The sequence below is a fragment of the Ctenocephalides felis genome, unplaced genomic scaffold (assembly GCF_003426905.1).
Source record: "Ctenocephalides felis isolate EL2017-DRISC unplaced genomic scaffold, ASM342690v1 CF-g0.4_SCAFFOLD_01492, whole genome shotgun sequence".
NCBI lineage: Eukaryota > Metazoa > Arthropoda > Insecta > Siphonaptera > Pulicidae > Ctenocephalides > Ctenocephalides felis.
Genome location: NW_020537646.1, coordinates 5919065 through 5934852, shown reverse-complemented (window position 1 = coordinate 5934852; position 15788 = coordinate 5919065). Strand labels below are relative to the sequence as shown.

The 15788-nt window shown below is 27.0% G+C and overlaps 7 protein-coding genes across 7 annotated transcripts; 2 read left to right on the top strand and 5 right to left on the bottom strand.

Moving 5' to 3' along the window:
* Window positions 1-2055: 2055 nt before the first annotated feature.
* LOC113371572 (waprin-Phi2-like) lies at window positions 2056-3615 on the bottom strand. The gene is made up of 4 exons (XM_026612207.1): window positions 3560-3615; window positions 3431-3490; window positions 2337-2495; window positions 2056-2194 (listed from the first exon to the last, which is right to left on the bottom strand). Exons 1-4 carry the CDS (start codon window positions 3573-3575, stop codon window positions 2094-2096), a joined length of 336 nt encoding a protein of 111 aa, XP_026467992.1. The 5' UTR covers window positions 3576-3615; the 3' UTR covers window positions 2056-2093.
* A 1462-nt stretch (window positions 3616-5077) lies between these two features.
* On the bottom strand, window positions 5078-6854 carry LOC113370643. The gene is made up of 4 exons (XM_026611332.1): window positions 6467-6854; window positions 5779-5869; window positions 5437-5555; window positions 5078-5345 (listed from the first exon to the last, which is right to left on the bottom strand). Exons 1-4 carry the CDS (start codon window positions 6603-6605, stop codon window positions 5206-5208), a joined length of 489 nt encoding a protein of 162 aa, XP_026467117.1. The 5' UTR covers window positions 6606-6854; the 3' UTR covers window positions 5078-5205.
* A 768-nt stretch (window positions 6855-7622) lies between these two features.
* Window positions 7623-8247, bottom strand: LOC113370351 (bis(5'-nucleosyl)-tetraphosphatase [asymmetrical]-like). The gene has a single exon (XM_026611018.1). It carries the CDS (start codon window positions 8052-8054, stop codon window positions 7623-7625), a length of 432 nt encoding a protein of 143 aa, XP_026466803.1. The 5' UTR covers window positions 8055-8247.
* A 177-nt stretch (window positions 8248-8424) lies between these two features.
* LOC113370571 (oligosaccharyltransferase complex subunit ostc-A-like) lies at window positions 8425-9165 on the top strand. Its single transcript, XM_026611260.1, has 3 exons — window positions 8425-8632; window positions 8701-8774; window positions 8861-9165. Exons 1-3 carry the CDS (start codon window positions 8479-8481, stop codon window positions 9095-9097), a joined length of 465 nt encoding a protein of 154 aa, XP_026467045.1. The 5' UTR covers window positions 8425-8478; the 3' UTR covers window positions 9098-9165.
* A 131-nt stretch (window positions 9166-9296) lies between these two features.
* Window positions 9297-12574, bottom strand: LOC113370350 (wolframin-like). Its single transcript, XM_026611017.1, has 8 exons — window positions 12377-12574; window positions 12152-12247; window positions 11665-11881; window positions 11435-11544; window positions 11164-11378; window positions 10210-11091; window positions 9717-10141; window positions 9297-9642 (listed from the first exon to the last, which is right to left on the bottom strand). The coding sequence occupies exons 1-8, from the start codon at window positions 12450-12452 to the stop codon at window positions 9297-9299; spliced, it is 2367 nt and encodes a 788-aa protein (XP_026466802.1). The 5' UTR covers window positions 12453-12574.
* Window positions 12575-12650: 76 nt separating this feature from the next.
* Window positions 12651-13844, top strand: LOC113370106 (Sjoegren syndrome nuclear autoantigen 1 homolog). Its single transcript, XM_026610773.1, has 5 exons — window positions 12651-12745; window positions 12823-13037; window positions 13100-13173; window positions 13342-13467; window positions 13644-13844. Exons 2-5 carry the CDS (start codon window positions 12986-12988, stop codon window positions 13824-13826), a joined length of 435 nt encoding a protein of 144 aa, XP_026466558.1. The 5' UTR covers window positions 12651-12745; window positions 12823-12985; the 3' UTR covers window positions 13827-13844.
* A 318-nt stretch (window positions 13845-14162) lies between these two features.
* On the bottom strand, window positions 14163-15663 carry LOC113370477 (beta-1,3-galactosyltransferase brn-like). Its single transcript, XM_026611149.1, has 3 exons — window positions 14708-15663; window positions 14530-14639; window positions 14163-14460 (listed from the first exon to the last, which is right to left on the bottom strand). The coding sequence occupies exons 1-3, from the start codon at window positions 15539-15541 to the stop codon at window positions 14271-14273; spliced, it is 1134 nt and encodes a 377-aa protein (XP_026466934.1). The 5' UTR covers window positions 15542-15663; the 3' UTR covers window positions 14163-14270.
* Window positions 15664-15788: the final 125 nt, after the last annotated feature.

The window sequence follows — 15788 nt, the reverse complement described above, 5'->3', positions numbered from 1 at the left end:
TTTGTCAGTATATGGCTTTATCAGTAAGGGTTGGTCGATTTTGACAAATCCAAAATTCTTGAAGCAAGCGTAGAGTAAGTAAACAAACTGCTGCGACACCTAATTGATTTCGTTTTTTGCATTCTATACTTCTGGTTAAGTGAATATGTCCAATTTTATGCCAAACATCGTCATTTGCGGGGAGTGTTGATTTTCGTCTTCCATTAAAAAAAAACGGCAGCAAAGTGCATCGAGAGCTACGGAAATGTTGCTCTGAGCGAAACAACATGCCATGAGGGGTTTTGTCGCTTCAAAAATGGTGATTTTGATGTTGACGACCACCCTCGTGAAGGAAGGCCAAAACCTTCAAAAACGCTAAATTGAAGGTCTTGTTCGAAGAGGATTCGTGCCAAACTCAAGAAGATCTTGCTTTAGAATTAGGAGTTACCCATCAAACCATTTCCAAGCTATAGTATGCGTCGGGGATGATTTAGAAGCAAGAAACTTCGGTTCCTTGTGAGTTGAAGACAAGAGACGTCGAGCGTCTTTTTTTCGCCTGTAAACAACTGCTCCAGCGGCGAGAAAAGAAAGGTTCTTCATCACATCGTGACAGGTGATAAAAAAAAATACATTACAGCAATCCAAGACGAGAAAATCTCGGTTCGGCCGAATATTCACTTCGAAGGTTTGGCTCTACATATGGTGGGACCAGGTCGGTGTTTATTTGTTATGAGCTGTTGAACCGAGTGAAACCATCACTGGAGAACTGTATCGAACTCAATTGATGCATTTTTTTTTATAATAAAGTTACATTTTCATCGAAAAAACAGCGAGAACTTAGTTTGCGCACCTAATATCGTAAAATATATCATATATATCGTATCTTGAAACTAAAGCTCATAGAAAAAAACCAATGTCATTTTTGAAATCAGCGCCCCAAATATACTTAAAAACAGTATTAAAATCGTTTGCAACAATGCATTTTCTTTGTTGACCTGTGTTATCTGTGTGACAACAATATCTATATACAACTTCCTTAAATCTGATATAATAATTTGTATAAATAATTATTTTTTTAAATTAAAGCAATAAAATTCAAATCACTACGAAGAGATTAACAAAGAATTATCTGAGGACATTACTCTATCCACTTTTAATTATTTTTAAGTCCCTATTTTTAATGTATTTTAATTATTGAAATTATTTAGGGTAAAAGATTTCTTGGATTTTTTTACATTTGGGATACGTCAGCAAACCTAAAAATTCAACTAAATTATATATGAGTGAATCCACAAAATTTAGTTGCGAATAATCTAATCAAATAATTAATTTTGTTTCTTCTATTATTTTAGATCATACTTTATTATTTTAGAGATTATTTAATCTAATTTTAATTTCATATATTCATTTCCATTATTATATTTGTTTATATTTATGTCAAACATCATATGCGTTGTTTTTATAAATCATTACTAAATTTGCAAAAACTTTATCAATGAAGAATTTTTTTTAGCTGTGAAGGTCTATAATCCTAACTCGAGTTAATATTCTTGTTCTAAAATAATAAGCAAACAATTTGACGAGTAATTAATATTTTGAAAGCTTCCTAGAGAACGCACTAATTTTCTTAACAAGCCTAATTAAGATTTTCACACTTTTATATATGATACAATTTGTTTTAACAAAATTATCAAATAAACAGCACAATTTCATATTTGCACGAACGCTGACAGCTTTACGGATTTTTATAAAATTTTATTATACATCTAGTAGGATATTTATTCATCAAAGAGATTGTATATATTTAGATAGTAATAGTATATATATGAATTAATTTTTTCCTGTTCCGTTCATTATTATTTTTCATTGATATTAAATCCTTCAATCTCTTCTTTTAAAAATACATTACATAAATTTTCTTTTTTTTATGAGATTTACTATTAAACTTGGCTTAATGGGATAAAAGGCAGTGATCCTTTCCCCTTAAGTTCACTTTTGCGCATACGAAAACCATAGCATATTTTTCAATTATTTTTATTATAAATATAATAAACATATTTTTATGATTACACATCTTGCGTTAAATAACAATATATATTTTTATTTAGAATAATTTAACTTCTAACACATTTTTCTCTTTTCGTGTGGCGATCTAATTCGCATTTTTCGAAGGAGTTGCACTTTACTCCAGCGCAGTATGTACCGCTGCCACCAGCTGCAAATAAATCCAAAATTAAATAATTAATAATCGAATACGAATTTAAAAATGATAATATGGTGATTAAAAATATAAACAGCTAAAACTTAAATTAAATAAACAGCTAAATCTTAAATTTATATAATTTATCTTCACATACATGATGAAGATCCTTTGTATCCTTGGTCATTTCCCGCACGAAGGACAGTACATGATTTTGTGTTACACAAATTATTGCAGCAAATTGAGCCTAAACTGCAGTCAGTATCAGTTTTGCATTTTGGGCTGCATTGGGTTATTTTACTAGCCAATGGACATGCTGAAATAATTAATAGAATAATAGAAATAGAAAATAGTTATAAAATCATCAATAACGAGTATTGAAGTATTATTATAGCAATTAATAAATACAAACCAATACAAAAAATATTATACCCTTCAATAAGGCATAGTACTGAAAAACAAGTAATTTAAAATGCAACTACTTATATTAACACATCATGTTATAAATATAATAAGGGGTATAATTTATTTATTTATATTTTCATTTATGCAGATGCAAGAACAACATTAATTAATTAATACTTAATAATTAATAATAATTATGATCGTTTTTTTTAAAAAAAAAATATTAATTTGTGTCTGTTGTAAAAGAACAGACACAAATTAATAATAATAATAGCTATTATTATATGTTTATATATTATTTTTAGGATTGCGGATGATAATACATAAATTAATAAGATTTCAGGTGATATACATAAAAATTAAACGAAATTTTAGTATTTTATTTTGATTTTAATATTTAAAGATTTATTTTCTGGATAAATTTTCAAACGTAGTTTTTGTTACGTTTCGGTCTTTGTTGAATGATTGATTTAATAAATATTTAGTTTCTAAAAGTAAAGTGATTTCTTTTCATTTTAAATTAACTATATACATAAGTAAATAAAAAAATCTTTATGACCCATAGTTCTTGAAGAAATATAGGACATTCCACGTCCTCAAAACGTTGAATAAAATAATTGAAAAATCAAATAAATATTTTTTGAATGGTATAATTTATATATAAAACCTGGCAACTGTTATAACTATATTTACTGTTAAAGTGAAAATTTATGACGATTTCTGTACTAATTTATGTAGAAAGTTACAGTCTTGAAAATTTTATCTGATATATATACATATATGTATATAATATATATATATATATATATATATATTTTATTATTAAATTTGATATAATACACTTACATCCTTGGCTCAATGATTCATGGATAACACAAAATAACACGATGACTGCAAACATACGACCTACACAAAACGTTTAGTTGATTACTATAATTGATATTAATAAATTATTAATATTAAAAATTCACTTACTTGCGACACTATACATTTTGAATATTTATTATAAATTATATTTAAAAAAAATAAATATAGTTTATATTATGCGTGGCACTGATACGCCTTCTTATAAGATTCTAACTAAAGTGATAAACAATCACTTGCTCAAGCATTTATATATATATATATATATATATATATATATATATATATATATGTACTATGCATATATAATATTACATGATTTGCATATTCTCTGATTTAAACATCTCTTATAAAATACATACGTGTGCAGACTACAGTATGTTTGTATATAAAAGCGCATTTTATTAAAGATTATCTAACTTCTTCTTTAACTCCAATAATTTTTGTTTTCAGAACTATGTAAATTGAACAAGATAATATTTTATTACAAGAAATAAATTATTTTAATTTAAAACTTTCCGAAGGAGAAGTTTGAAGCGATCGGCCGAGCAGTTTCTTAAGAATTATCATAAAAATGTTAAGTTTTTCGTTCACATTTTTGCAAATAATCCTGAATTAATTTTGTAAATTCGAAAGATTAAGATTAGTTGAGAATTGTGCTTATTAGTTTTTCTTTAGTTTATTTCCTAAACCATCATCATCTTAAAATAATTTATAAAATTGTTTGAATAATTAAAATTATTTAAATATTTAAAAAATAAACCGCACTTTTAGGACATATTATTATATAAATAAGACAAATAACTTAGAATATAATTATATTTATTTTCTGTGTATCAAATCTCTTGCAAATAGCAGTTTGGGCATGTTTTTTTAATCTATATTCAACTATCCGAGGTGTATATAATAAATATATATATGATTAATTTTGTAAATATGAACACACTACACTCTTTTTTGCACTAATTTTACTAAATGATAAAATTTGAGACCATTGTCTCATCGACAGTGTAAGTTTAAATTTTCGATTATTATATTTTGTACAAAAATATAATAGTAATTATATATTAACAGGGAACAAATCTTAAAATTAATAACTATCTATTGATAGACAAATTTATGATGACGGTTTAATAATTTATCGTAGTAAACAGTGAGCAAGTTAAATCTTTTTAGCGGATGTTAAAATACTGCTGTTACTGATGTTAAAATATTTGAAAATTTATTCATTAGCCATATATAATTTAAATTATATTTTTATGAAATAAAATCAGGTGAAAATTTATCTAGTAGTTATAAAATAAATGTATTGAGCTACTTGAAAAATTTGTAAAAGCATTGAATGGTTAAAAACTTCTATATTTTAAAATAAAAAATCTATTATAACAATCCCTGATGACATTTGCCAATAATAATTCTACTTTTGTAAGCTATCTTTAATATATTTAAAAATTTATGTGAAACTTATTTCAAAAGACAATTATTTGTCACAAATAATGATGCATGTATGTAATAATTTTACTTTTAATATAGTAAATTGTTGCTATTGTTTCATTAATTTTAAATTATCATTTTTAATAAAGCAATTGAACAATTGTTAGAATATATTGTTTCCTGTTATCTGTACTTATGTACAATGATATTCCAAGATTTAGGAAGTAAAGCTTATTCTTATTTTGTAATTTGAAAACAATCATCTTTACATTTTTTAATGAATTCATGGATGATCAAGTTTTACTCGAATTGTTATTGTTAAATTATTGTTTCTTATTATTTTGCCTACGGCGCTTTAGACCAATAGTTTTCAATAATTGAGCATTTTCATCATCATTCTCCATTTTAGGCTCCCATAACTTCAACTTTTTGGGTATGTAAAGTAAGCCCATAAGTGTTAATACTAAAAAAAAAACAAGAATATATATATATATATATATATATATATATATATAATACTGAGTATCATATATAAATTATATCGGTATACATACAATTCAATACTGTGGGAAATAGCACATAAAAATTAACAGTGGTAGATTTGAAATACAGGGCTTCCAAGAAATATAAAATTATTGTTAGTGCTAATGCACATCCGCCCATGCTCACAACCCTAGAAATTTAAAGGACAATTAGTTTCAACATATCGCAAATTTCAGTTTGCAGAAGTGCTTTATTAAAGAATGTTTTTATCATAGTTGATACACATACAGTTTCTCAGTATAAATTTCTTGAAACATTCATAACATTTATAATTGTTTACAAAAATTCTAGAAATATAATAACTAAACGTAAAGCACTCTTTTTTTTAAAAGGTATGATAATTGAACACTCACGGTCTGTAGTGAATATATAATGTGCAGTGGACCAGCGCAAGAGCTTTCAATAAACAGTACATACCAAGCATTCTTGAAATAGTGTAATCATCTGCAATAAATTAACAATTTTGTATATTCATCTTCAAGAAATAGGCATTTCTGAATTACATTAGGACTTCCAAATAATACTGCAATGAAGATATATTTAAAACCATCAAAAATAAAGGATTAGAAGAGGTTCAAGACATGGAATATTGTTCGAAGAAAATATTGCTACAATATCAATAATCAAGTTAATTTGAGATCATAATTTTAAAGAGGAAAACACACAACCACTTCATTGATTAGATTGAGATGTAACCATGGAAGTTTTATTAAGCATCTTCATAAAATACATTTTGTAGATAATGTGATATGACTCCATGTAAGAGATTATAAGACTCTGAATTGTAAAGAATGAGATAAATCGAGACAAGTTTTTGTTTGATAAAAGTAATGAAACCTAATTTTTAAGAAATATGAAGTTAGTGTAATCCTTGATTTTATGCAAACATGGTATATATGTACATGCATAATATATTGGAATGTGAGGCCGAGAAAATAATTAACCTAAATGGACATAGTTTTTTTTTTTACAATATGTTGAACACAAAGTATTGGATTTTTTTAAAATTGGAAAATAATAACATTATCATCATCTTTTTACCGGCTATAAACTGATTTTGTGAATGATCGCCCAAAAAGGATCTCCTTTCTATATAACTCCTCACTGCTGTTCCCATATCCATAAATGCAACAAATGCTATCCATCCTCGAAAAGCATAAAGAAGTTTTCTCTCAAACATTTTGCGTTTTGAATACACCTCATGTGCCAATATTTTGGAATAAATCAATCATTTTCTTCTTTCGGGGCGACAAGTTATTTATAAATCATGTTTATTTTTAAATAAAATCTTTAAACAAAACATACTATCGTTGAATGTGATTATGAAAACGAAGTAATTCACATAATTAATGGATATACAAAAGTTGTTTTGGATGTTTTGTTTATATTTAAATTTTAAATAATTTAAATTATTTATTTAAGGCGGTGTCATGTCAGTCGAAGTGACATTTAGCGCCGCACTTCAGGTTTAGGTTTCTCAAAGGTTTCATAAAAATGAACATATGATATTTTTATAGCTTTTTAAACAATTTTATTTATATAAAGCCCTAAATTCTATATATTAATATAGAATATTTTCTCTACTTCTCAAGAATTTTGCAATCATTTTAATCTTTGTATAAAAATGTTAATTGAAATGAAATGATTTGACATCATCTTTGACATCTGTGCTGACAACCTATTAATTTCATAAAAATAACAGTTAACAAAATGATATGAAGATAAACAATTTTATTTATATATATATATACTTAGCTTATTAATAAATTATTAATAAATATTTTGTCTACTTAACTAGAATATTGAAATTATTTCATTAAACTTTATTAAAATTTTAATAAGTACTTCTCAATAAATAATGTCAAATCTGCAGGCAATTTAAATTCCTTTATTAAAGCAATATATATATATATATATATATATATATATATATATATATGTGTATTTATTAAGATTATTTTATAAGAAAATACTAAACTTGGCAGAGATATTTTATGTCTACCATTGTCATGTTTGTCTATATTTGTTTTTATAAAACATTAATGTGAGGCAATGTAAACTTTAATTGCTCTGTTCATAACTTTTTGTTACAAATGGTAATAGATAAAAGCAAAAGCATTAAGTTTATTTAAGGCATTTAATACATTATGTTATATATTCATTTTTCACATGTGATAATACATAATCATTTGTATTCTTAATTATTAAGGATTTCTTTATGAATAAAATTATCACAATATTCAAGTAACTCCTTCGTGCTTTGGTACTCAGCTAATGCAAGAGCATCTCGCAGTTCCAGCCACTTATATGCTTGATGTTCTTCAGATAATATTATACCCTTGTCCTTTGCAATCATTTCTGCTAGCCAATAAATAACAATCTTTGGTTTACCATTGGCTTCATATGATAAAGTTTTGGTACAATCTTTAAATATTTTAATATCGCTTTCGCAAAGACCTGTTTCCTCTAATGTTTCTCGAAGTGCCGAATCAAATTCATTTTCGTTGCGTTCTATATGGCCCTTTGGTGGACTCCAATGAAAATTTGCGTAAGAAGCTTGTAGTAGTAGATATTGAATTGTGTCAGATAGTCGTCGGAAAACAACAAATCCTGCTGCTTTTACTACCATGTTTTTAATAACTTATATTTATATTACTTATTTGAATTCGTATTTTATTGGTTATATCTATAAAGTGTGAAAAAAAAGTAAAGTAAAAAATATCACTTTATTATTATTTAAACGCATACATATGCATAGAGAGGAGAGTTTTATCAAAATTACTATTAACAAATTTTATTTTGTATAATTATATCTGCTAGTTATTTTTGATTGACACTTTAAAACAAATTATTATATTAGGCTTTAAAATATCTTATCTTTTCAAGATTATGGTTAGAACATTATTTGCTGTCAGCTGTCACTTAACAGTGCGACGGTGCTGCTTGTGAGAAACGTGGCGACAAACAGAAACTGGTATCATCTGTCAAAAAAATTGTGCCGAAGCTTCGTTTTCAAATCACACGTAAACAAAATTGTGCAAAGTAGCTTTATTATGTCAAGTTTAAAATTAGAATCAGTTTACGCGCTACCTTTTTATGTATTACAAATACCAAACATAAAAATAAAAGCACCATCATGGTTTCACAAACCTTCGGCGATGTTTATGTTCTCCTTAATTTTGTTATCTTATTTTCTGGTCACAGGAGGTTAGTTGTAATTATCACAAGTTAAGCTTTATTTTAATACAGTAAATAATTGAAATTTAATTTTGCAGGAATTATTTATGATGTAATTGTTGAGCCCCCAAGTGTAGGTTCGACAACTGATGAGCATGGACATTCGAGACCGGTAAATTTTATATATTGAAATATTGTAATTTTAACACTATATCTATAAATTATACTTAATACAAATATTTATATTTAACTTTTCAGGTTGCATTTATGACATATCGTGTAAATGGACAATATATTATGGAGGGTCTGGCCTCCAGCTTTCTTTTCACTGTGGGTGGTTTAGGATTCATAATTTTAGATCAAACACAAAATTATACAACACCGAAGCTAAATAGGCTTCTTTTGATTGGCACAGGTTTTATCTGTGTTTTGGTAGCATTTTTCACAACATGGATCTTCATGAGGATGAAATTGCCAGGATATTTACATACATAGAATACTTTACGTTAAGTAAAGTATTATTAATACGCGTAATATTGATTGTGGTAGCCATAAGAGGTATTTAGTGAACTGCCAAAATGATCTTGAAACATCTTAAATTTATTGCATGTCTAATATTCTAGTTGAATCATTGATTAAAAGACTTTATTTTGTAAAATGCTTATTTCTATATTTTATCACATTTTTTTGTATCTTATTGAAAAACTATAATAGGGTTTAAAATAAAATTTAAAATATTTCTAGCTGAAATTACAAGATATTTTATATAACTATTTGAAAAATTAATTGATTTAGTTGTAGTTAATTCTCCTTTAACCCCATAGCACGTTAAACATGATATTTCTTCTAAATTAATAACTAAATATTCATTTGGCAAATTTGTAAATGGGTTAATTTGCATAGTTCCTTTGAAATTGATTTTATCATTTATTTGTAAAATTTGAGTTAAATTTGAGAAATCGTGCCCTGCTCTTAAAATGATTTGTGGTCCGGCAGTTAATATTCCAGATTGAAGACTTATAGTAATTTCATGCTCGTACCTTAAAATATGTTTCAAATTACACATAATGTTTAATAATTTTATTATACAGCTTACTACATGAATTTTACTCACCTATTCCATTGACTTATATCACATTTTCTGTATTCTATTACTTTATTGTTGATCATTATGCAATCTTTATCTGTGCAAGTAAATTTTAATTTTTGTCCCAAAAAACATTTTAAATATTCACTCACTGATTCGGGAAACATATTTAATAATTGGGACCAAATGTTTTCAATTCTACTTAGCCGGATTTTTGTGACATGGCCATCCCATTTGATATGTAAACCATTCAAATGCAAGCAATCAACTTGATTAGCAATGTGGTTGGTATTCTTTTCATGTGCATTCAAACACATGTGTTGATACTCTTCCCATGTTAAATATTGCTCAAATTTTACATTATTGTTATACAAATCTTTCCCATTCACATGCATGGATATATTGTAAAACTTCGAAGATAAATACAATATAGAAACAATAACAAGTATCGCCTGTAATAAAATTAGTAAGATAAATTTTCATAAAACAATTTATATATCTTACATGAACTTATTATTACCTGCACTTTAAATGTAAAATTATGTGATATTTTTTTTGTTGTAGCAAATTTTGTTTTAATAAGCACTATCCCAGTTATTATTCCCACAGCAAGAGACATTTTAAGTGTAATATCTTGGATATTTAAAAAGTTGTCTATAGCTAACAAAGGTAAGATTATTCCAAGTAATTGACAAACACGCCAAAAATATGTTATAGTCATAAAAATTATCGCTGTCCGTAATATGCCATTTAATGTAATGAATTCTGCATCTAATATAAATAATTGTAACCAACTCAGCGTTATACAATGTGGTAAAAGATAAAAATAAAGCCCATGCCAATTTTTAATTTTTGATAAAATAACTAGAATACCAGGAATTATAGCATATAAAATTGCTTTGCAATTTAGATTGAATTCTAATTTGCTTCCTAAAATGGTATTTGCGGAATTATTAATATCTAGTTTATACTTTGTCCAACCTTTATTCATAAATGAATCATTTATATAGGGATATCTAGCAAACACATTAAGTATACAAGAGGATATCATTAAACTACTTGTATAACTATTGTGAGAAATGGTTGAAACATGATTTACAAAAGTAGTAATGGACAAATACAATGAAAGAATTGCAATTTCAGCAAGAGGAATCCAAAATTTAAAGATAAATGGATTTAATGCTAAATGAATTATGAATGCAGCAAAAAACATTTTTTGGTGAGCAGTATTCTTTGCAAGAAAGTCATGCTGGTTTTTTTCAGAATCTAAAAGACCATCACTATGATAATGAAATAAATCTGCCCAAATAGTATAATGTTTATACTCTTTATGAATTTCAAATATATGGAAGGAAGTTACTGTCATAATAATAAAACTTATATAATATATTGCTAAAGGTATAATATATGAGAAATGACTAGTGTTTAAAAATAAATATAGAAACATGAATATATGAAAATAAATATTGGAGAATATTGATAAAGACCCATTTGCAATGAACAAAATAGTTTCATTAATCGTGTTTACTGAAACGTGTGATAAAATATTACAATGCGTCTTCGAAATACACAGGCATGTGTTTAACTGAAGAGATTTTGTTATAGATGGTATATTTCCATCTGCAAAAGCAAGAGCAGCTGAGAGTAAATTTGATTCTTTCAATAACATATCTGGCACTTTTTGATAGTCTGAAAAAAAGTATTTTTCAATTACTTAATTTTGTATCAATTGTAAAATTACATACCAATACATTCATGAGTGTTTTCATCCTTAATTCTTGATTTCAAATAATGGGTTTTGATCATATGTTTATTTAAGTCACATAATTGTACATGGTCACTTTCTTTGCATAAACTGAAAAAGTTCCAACATTTTTGTATTACAAATTTTAATAACATATGCAAACTCAGTGCTAGTAAAATGTATCTCAAACTTGCTTAAAGCTGAAATTATATGCTCAATAAGTAAATATACCTTGAGAATATTTCTCTTGCTGTTTTACGGGCCAATTTTTCTTTATGTGTCATATTGAGACAGGTTTTAATATCATTTATGTTATCTTCTGTTACACCAAAGCCTTTGCGATGGCATGTTTCTAACAAAGCTAAAGCTTCTTCATTACCTTGTTCTGCTGAACGCAATAACCAATGTATGGCTTGTCTATAATTTGCCTCACGTATTGCTTTTATGTCTGGTGAATTAAAATTATTTATAAGATATATCCTATCCTATTCTATATCGTACTTTGGCTATATATGTACTTCAGCACATTATATTGAATTGAAAATGTTCAGTCATTAAGATAAAAAGTTAATTCTTTTAAATTTATAATGATTAAAAATGTGCATAAATGTATAATAAATAATTTATTTATCAATAGTCCCTGAAGAAGGCAAAATAAGTAAAGTTTTTTTTCTTAAAGCAGGGTTTTAGTTATTATAGTTTTGTAATTTAAACAAACCACATTCATCTCCCAACAATCGTTTGGCAATTTCAAGCTGTGAATCCTTGCATCCATTTTCAGCTAACTGGTACCTCAATTTGTATAGAGAAGTGTCTATAAAGGCAATGAATTTCTAATTTTATAAATATGGGTAATATTCTTAACAAATTGCTCAAACAATTATCATTCTACTTTATAAGTTTTAACTTTTATCTTTGAAAATATAAGGCAGCGAAGACGTACCCGGTATTTGCCATTGCTTACGGGGAGTTTTTGGCGTTTTTGTTGGAAATTTCGGTGTTTTAATGTGACCTGCCATAATATTCTATTTATTAATAATTAAATTTTCTTTAAACTTAAAACAATTAGTTTTTATAGGTTATATTGGTTGTCATTTCTGGCACAAAGTCTAGGGTCTTTAGTTAGTCTTCTAGGGTCTTGAAAGAAATGGCGTAAAGCTGTCAAACACACAGGATTTAATACCCTTCTTTATATACTCTTCTTTTATCTACGGTCGTAAACGTCTGTTATGACAGTATATTTATTGAAGTTTTATTCAAGTGAACATTTGTATTAACTCCGTCTTGCACAATAGCCTTCTTTTATTTCTTTGTGAGTTTTTGTTTTATTTATTAAATATGTCAAAAATTTAAATTAGTAGTATTAAATTTCGGTTTAAAATGCTATAGCTGTTAAATTTAAACGGTGTTGCATTCAATCTCAAATCCAGTGATATATTCCCACATGGATCACATGAAAAATTTACAATGTACAATTCAATAAATTGTAAATGCCATTGTCCTGAAGTAAATGTTCAACATTTGAAGTTATGAAATCATTTTACAATAAATTATGGCGCAACATGGAGCTGCTCTGCAGTCTTACAACCAAGAACTTGTGAAAAGTATGAAGAGATAATATTTTAAGCAATTTATTTTGACAGATTTTAAAACATATTTGTTTTAGATTTGGAAGATCTTATTAAGAAGCGCAATGACCTGCAATGCATAATTGAAAAACAAGAAGAGGAAAAATGCAGGGTACTTTTAGAATACTATTGAATATTGTAGAAAATAATACATGTGTTATAATATAAAATTCATATTTTGATGAGTAAAGTAAAGAATTTTTGTATTTATCATCATGCTTATATATTTAATTTAAATATAAAATAAATGAGGTTTTGCAACCTGTTCATATCTTTTCAGGTGCAGAAAGAAATTGAAAGATTATCCTATAAACTTGTTCAACTAAATGAAAGTCTAGCTCAAAGAATTGCAGCACGTGAGGACTATGATAGACTAATTGCTGAAACTGAAGCAGGATATGTTAAGGTAATATGTTTTATGTGATATACACAAATCTATCACAGTTAAATTCTTCTTTCAACGAAATTCTGCTTCAACAATTTCTATTCATTGAAATAATATAATGCTCATATGAATATATAATACAAAATTCATATTCTTTTCGTGTGAAGGATGTTACTTAACTATACGTGTCTTTATAGATTCTAGAAAGTTCACAAGTTCTTCTGAGTTTAGTAAAGAGAGAAGCTTCTTGTCTGGATCAGAATCTTTCGAAACCATCTTGTGGAGGAAATACACCTTGTCCACCACCAAGTTGTCCTCCTCCACCACCCTGTCCTGCTAAAGCAGCTTGTTCAAGTCACAATTACAAATATGCTTGTTAATCAGATTTCATATTTTAACTGGGTATGATTAGTTGTAATACATTGTCATTATGTTTAAATTTTACTGTATTTTGTATTGAATATCACTGCTGATTATGTCTAACTTTTATTGTTTTAATTATTTAAATATTAATAGTTTTGTACCAAAACCTTCTATATCTTTTTTATACTATTATTTGTAATAGGATTATTTTTTATATAAATGTTCTAAAACTATTAGAAAAATTGGTTATATGTATTCAATATTAACTTAGTCATCATTTTGAATTTATTACTTTCTACTTCTATTTCAGAAACTATCAAACAAAAATCATGTTTGCTTTAAATATTCAGTCCTGATTTATTTAATTTAAAGAGAAGTCAGTGTATCACACTATCATTATAAATTTAGCAATATAGTAATATGCCAATGACAAATTTTCAGTATGTAATAACTGTTTATTGTTAAGCATTTCCTGCAGCTCTAGCATCTGTCCATGCCACTATTAACTTCTCAGGATCTCCAAAACCATGAGCTGTAAGTGTATATCGATTCGATCCAGTAAAATGACTGTGACTAGTTAAGAACTCTCCATTATGCAAAGGCTCAATTCCAGTTTTATAAGCCGCAATTGCAATAAATATGTCATCAAACCTAAAAGCATGATTATTGAAAAGGTAGAGAAAAATCTTTTTGAAATGATTTGTTTCATGAAGAACTTGCCTAAAATGTTTTACATAATAAAAGGCATAATATAACACATGCAAAGCTTCATTTGATAGTACTACACTTCCAGCTGTAACATAACGAGGATATTTATTCCAAGGATATTCCTACAATAAATAAACATATTTTAGTTCACGTCATGCTTTATTCATTTTTATTTCTACACTAATTATACCTTTAGTGATATATACCACTTGCTACCAAAATCACGGAGGGGATATGTATCATAAACAAAACCTGCATATAGTTTGGCATCGGCTGGAAGTTCATAATCAACTAACTGTCTCTTAGATCTATTTAAATCTGTTGAAGATGCGTTTGTTAACAATTTTCTTTGATGGACTAGCATTCTCAAAGTTTCATCAGTTCTTTTCAAATATTCTGGATAATATACAGGATTTCTGATAAAGCTTAATAAATTTTTTGTTGATGCATACATATCATCATCCATAAATATATAAAACTGAGAATATGGACAATATTCAACAGCCCATCTATATGCCATAGCTGTTTTAATCGTGTTGTTGAAATATGAATCAATAAAATTTGCTTGCACTATGTCATTAAATTTTTCACTCTCTTTATTTATATTTTCTTGCAATATTTCATCATGCAAACTGATGCCTAGCATAAACACAGTTTTTATGATAACATCCGAGAAACGATTTTCATATCCCCAAGTACTTCTTATAGCAACTCTTCTTTCAAAGTGCGGCATAGCTGATTTAACAATATACACAATTCTTGGTTTGATAAAGCCATCATTTTTCTTACATTTATCTTTATTAATTATATTGAATGTGTAGCTATAATTATTGATAGGCTCAACTGAAGGTTTACCATTCCTTAGCTCTTCAGCAAATAATTCTATATTTCCTACTAAAGGATAATCAAAATCTGTTTCGAAGTCTCGTTCAAATAATCGAGTTACTAAGTTTAGATATAGCACAATAATTAATATTGTTATAAAAATAATACTTTTCCTTTTTAAAAGGTACAAAAATCCCATTGTGAGGTTAATTTATTAAAACAATTTTCACCCAATTACCATTATCGAAAAGTAGAAATTATTCTTGTAAATATATATTCTAAAAAATCACGTTCATAATACTGCGTTGCTGTCACCATTGTTTAAACCTTTGATCACATTACTATTAAAATAAATAAAAAATATCTTAGGAGCTGATATGGAGTAAGCTTTTGACAACTATCACAACTGTCACTTGTGGCAAGAAACAGTGATGCCAATTGGTAGC

Excerpts from the sequence above, each read along its gene's own strand:
- LOC113371572 (XM_026612207.1), bottom strand. Across the intron at positions 2,496-3,430 it reads TGAATCATTGAGCCAAGGAT|CATGTCCATTGGCTAGTAAA; the intron begins GTAAGTGTATTA and ends TAATTATTTCAG. Across the intron at positions 2,195-2,336 it reads ATACAAAGGATCTTCATCAT|CTGGTGGCAGCGGTACATAC; the intron begins GTATGTGAAGAT and ends ATTTATTTGCAG.
- LOC113370643 (XM_026611332.1), bottom strand. The coding sequence starts at position 6,605 with ATGTTTGAGAGAAAACTTCTTTATGCTTTTCGAGGATGGATAGCATTT. Across the intron at positions 5,870-6,466 it reads ACAAAATCAGTTTATAGCCG|ATGATTACACTATTTCAAGA; the intron begins GTAAAAAGATGA and ends AATTTATTGCAG. Across the intron at positions 5,346-5,436 it reads ATTTCCCACAGTATTGAATT|TATTAACACTTATGGGCTTA; the intron begins GTATGTATACCG and ends TTTTTTTTTTAG.
- LOC113370351 (XM_026611018.1), bottom strand. The coding sequence starts at position 8,054 with ATGGTAGTAAAAGCAGCAGGATTTGTTGTTTTCCGACGACTATCTGAC.
- LOC113370571 (XM_026611260.1), top strand. The coding sequence starts at position 8,479 with ATGTCAAGTTTAAAATTAGAATCAGTTTACGCGCTACCTTTTTATGTA. Across the intron at positions 8,633-8,700 it reads TTATTTTCTGGTCACAGGAG|GAATTATTTATGATGTAATT; the intron begins GTTAGTTGTAAT and ends TTAATTTTGCAG. Across the intron at positions 8,775-8,860 it reads AGCATGGACATTCGAGACCG|GTTGCATTTATGACATATCG; the intron begins GTAAATTTTATA and ends TTAACTTTTCAG.
- LOC113370350 (XM_026611017.1), bottom strand. The coding sequence starts at position 12,452 with ATGGCAGGTCACATTAAAACACCGAAATTTCCAACAAAAACGCCAAAA. Across the intron at positions 11,545-11,664 it reads GCAAGAGAAATATTCTCAAG|TTTATGCAAAGAAAGTGACC; the intron begins GTATATTTACTT and ends GAACTTTTTCAG. Across the intron at positions 9,643-9,716 it reads GATATAAGTCAATGGAATAG|GTACGAGCATGAAATTACTA; the intron begins GTGAGTAAAATT and ends ACATATTTTAAG.
- LOC113370106 (XM_026610773.1), top strand. The coding sequence starts at position 12,986 with ATGGCGCAACATGGAGCTGCTCTGCAGTCTTACAACCAAGAACTTGTG. Across the intron at positions 13,038-13,099 it reads CAACCAAGAACTTGTGAAAA|ATTTGGAAGATCTTATTAAG; the intron begins GTATGAAGAGAT and ends TATTTGTTTTAG. Across the intron at positions 13,174-13,341 it reads AAGAAGAGGAAAAATGCAGG|GTGCAGAAAGAAATTGAAAG; the intron begins GTACTTTTAGAA and ends ATATCTTTTCAG.
- LOC113370477 (XM_026611149.1), bottom strand. The coding sequence starts at position 15,541 with ATGGGATTTTTGTACCTTTTAAAAAGGAAAAGTATTATTTTTATAACA. Across the intron at positions 14,640-14,707 it reads AGTGGTATATATCACTAAAG|GAATATCCTTGGAATAAATA; the intron begins GTATAATTAGTG and ends TATTTATTGTAG. Across the intron at positions 14,461-14,529 it reads TATTATGTAAAACATTTTAG|GTTTGATGACATATTTATTG; the intron begins GCAAGTTCTTCA and ends TCATGCTTTTAG.